Below are 2,500 nucleotides of genomic sequence, written 5' to 3' on the forward strand. Positions count from 1 at the left end.
TTGTTCATCAGTCAGAGTGTGCATGTCGTCATCAATGTTCACTGTGAGTACAGAAAGCCTGAGGCCTAGCTCAGTGCTCACCGTGGGTACAGGAGTCCCGAGGCCTAGCTCAGTGCTCACTGCGGGTACAGGAGTCCCGAGACCTAGCTCAGTGCTCACTGCGGGTACAGGAGTCCCGGGGCCTAGCTCAGTGCTCACTGCGGGTACAGGAGTCCCGAGGCCTAGCTCAGTGCTCACTGCGGGTACAGGAGTCCCGGGGCCTAGCTCAGTGCACACTGTGGGTACAGGAGTCCCGGGGCCTAGCTCAGTGCTCACTGCGGGTACAGGAGTCCCGAGACCTAGCTCAGTGCTCACTGCGGGTACAGGAGTCCCGGGGCCTAGCTCAGTGCTCACTGCGGGTACAGGAGTCCCGAGACCTAGCTCAGTGCACACTGTGAGTACAGGAGTCCCGGGGCCTAGCTCAGTGCACACTGTGAGTACAGGAATCCCGAGGCCTAGCTCAGTGCACACTGTGAGTACAGGAATCCCGAGGCCTAGCTCAGTGCTCACTGTGGGTACAGGAGTCCCGGGGCCTAGCTCAGTGCTCACTGCGGGTACAGGAGTCCCGAGACCTAGCTCAGTGCTCACTGTGGGTACAGGAGTCCCGGGGCCTAGCTCAGTGCACACTGTGGGTACAGGAGTCCCGAGACCTAGCTCAGTGCACACTGTGGGTACAGGAGTCCCGAGACCTAGCTCAGTGCTCACCGTGGGTACAGGAGTCCCGAGGCCTAGCTCAGTGCACACTGTGAGTACAGGAATCCCGAGGCCTAGCTCAGTGCTCACTGCGGGTACAGGAGTCCCGAGGCCTAGCTCAGTGCTCACTGTGGGTACAGGAGTCCCGAGGCCTAGCTCAGTGCACACTGTGAGTACAGGAATCCCGAGGCCTAGCTCAGTGCTCACTGCGGGTACAGGAGTCCCGAGGCCTAGCTCAGTGCTCACTGTGGGTACAGGAGTCCCGGGGCCTAGCTCAGTGCACACTGTGGGTACAGGAGCCCTGAGGCCTAGCTCAGTGCACACTGTGGGTACAGGAGTCCCGAGACCTAGCTCAGTGCACACTGTGAGTACAGGAGCCCTGAGGCCTAGCTCAGTGCACACTGTGGGTACAGGAGTCCCGGGGCCTAGCTCAGTGCACACTGTGGGTACAGGAGTCCCGAGACCTAGCTCAGTGCACACTGTGGGTACAGGAGTCCCGAGACCTAGCTCAGTGCTCACCGTGGGTACAGGAGTCCCGAGGCCTAGCTCAGTGCACACTGTGAGTACAGGAATCCCGAGGCCTAGCTCAGTGCTCACTGCGGGTACAGGAGTCCCGAGGCCTAGCTCAGTGCTCACTGTGGGTACAGGAGTCCCGAGCCCTAGCTCAGTGCACACTGTGAGTACAGGAATCCCGAGGCCTAGCTCAGTGCTCACTGCGGGTACAGGAGTCCCGAGGCCTAGCTCAGTGCTCACTGTGGGTACAGGAGTCCCGGGGCCTAGCTCAGTGCACACTGTGGGTACAGGAGCCCTGAGGCCTAGCTCAGTGCACACTGTGGGTACAGGAGTCCCGAGACCTAGCTCAGTGCACACTGTGAGTACAGGAGCCCTGAGGCCTAGCTCAATGCACACTGCGGGTACAGGAGTCCCGAGGCCTAGCTCAGTGCACACTGTGAGTACAGGAATCCCGAGGCCTAGCTCAGTGCTCACTGTGGGTACAGGAGTCCCGGGGCCTAGCTCAGTGCACACTGTGGGTACAGGAGTCCCGAGACCTAGCTCAGTGCACACTGTGAGTACAGGAGCCCTGAGGCCTAGCTCAATGCACACTGCGGGTACAGGAGTCCCGAGGCCTAGCTCAGTGCACACTGTGAGTACAGGAATCCCGAGGCCTAGCTCAGTGCTCACTGTGGGTACAGGAGTCCCGGGGCCTAGCTCAGTGCACACTGTGGGTACAGGAGTCCCGGGGCCTAGCTCAGTGCACACTGTGAGTACAGGAGCCCTGAGGCCTAGCTCAATGCACACTGCGGGTACAGGAGTCCCGAGGCCTAGCTCAGTGCACACTGTGAGTACAGGAATCCCGAGGCCTAGCTCAGTGCTCACTGTGGGTACAGGAGTCCCGGGGCCTAGCTCAGTGCACACTGTGGGTACAGGAGTCCCGAGACCTAGCTCAGTGCACACTGTGAGTACAGGAGCCCTGAGGCCTAGCTCAATGCACACTGCGGGTACAGGAGTCCCGAGGCCTAGCTCAGTGCACACTGTGAGTACAGGAATCCCGAGGCCTAGCTCAGTGCTCACTGTGGGTACAGGAGTCCCGGGGCCTAGCTCAGTGCACACTGTGGGTACAGGAGTCCCGAGACCTAGCTCAGTGCACACTGTGAGTACAGGAGCCCTGAGGCCTAGCTCAATGCACACTGCGGGTACAGGAGTCCCGAGGCCTAGCTCAGTGCACACTGTGAGTACAGGAATCCCGAGGCCTAGCTCAGTGCTCACT

The 2,500-nt window shown here is 60.6% G+C and overlaps 1 protein-coding gene across 1 annotated transcript in view; it reads left to right on the forward strand.

The window, feature by feature from the left end:
- nphs1 (NPHS1 adhesion molecule, nephrin) overlaps positions 1-2,500 on the forward strand; it is a 137,143-nt gene that overhangs the window by 53,478 nt on the left and 81,165 nt on the right. The window contains exon 11 of the mRNA XM_059641264.1: positions 1-43. This exon is cut by the window's left edge and continues 99 nt beyond it. Coding sequence (XP_059497247.1) covers positions 1-43 — 43 coding nt within the window. The remainder of the gene's footprint in view (positions 44-2,500) is intronic.

The sequence above is a fragment of the Stegostoma tigrinum genome, chromosome 41 (assembly GCF_030684315.1).
Source record: "Stegostoma tigrinum isolate sSteTig4 chromosome 41, sSteTig4.hap1, whole genome shotgun sequence".
Taxonomy (NCBI): domain Eukaryota; kingdom Metazoa; phylum Chordata; class Chondrichthyes; order Orectolobiformes; family Stegostomatidae; genus Stegostoma; species Stegostoma tigrinum.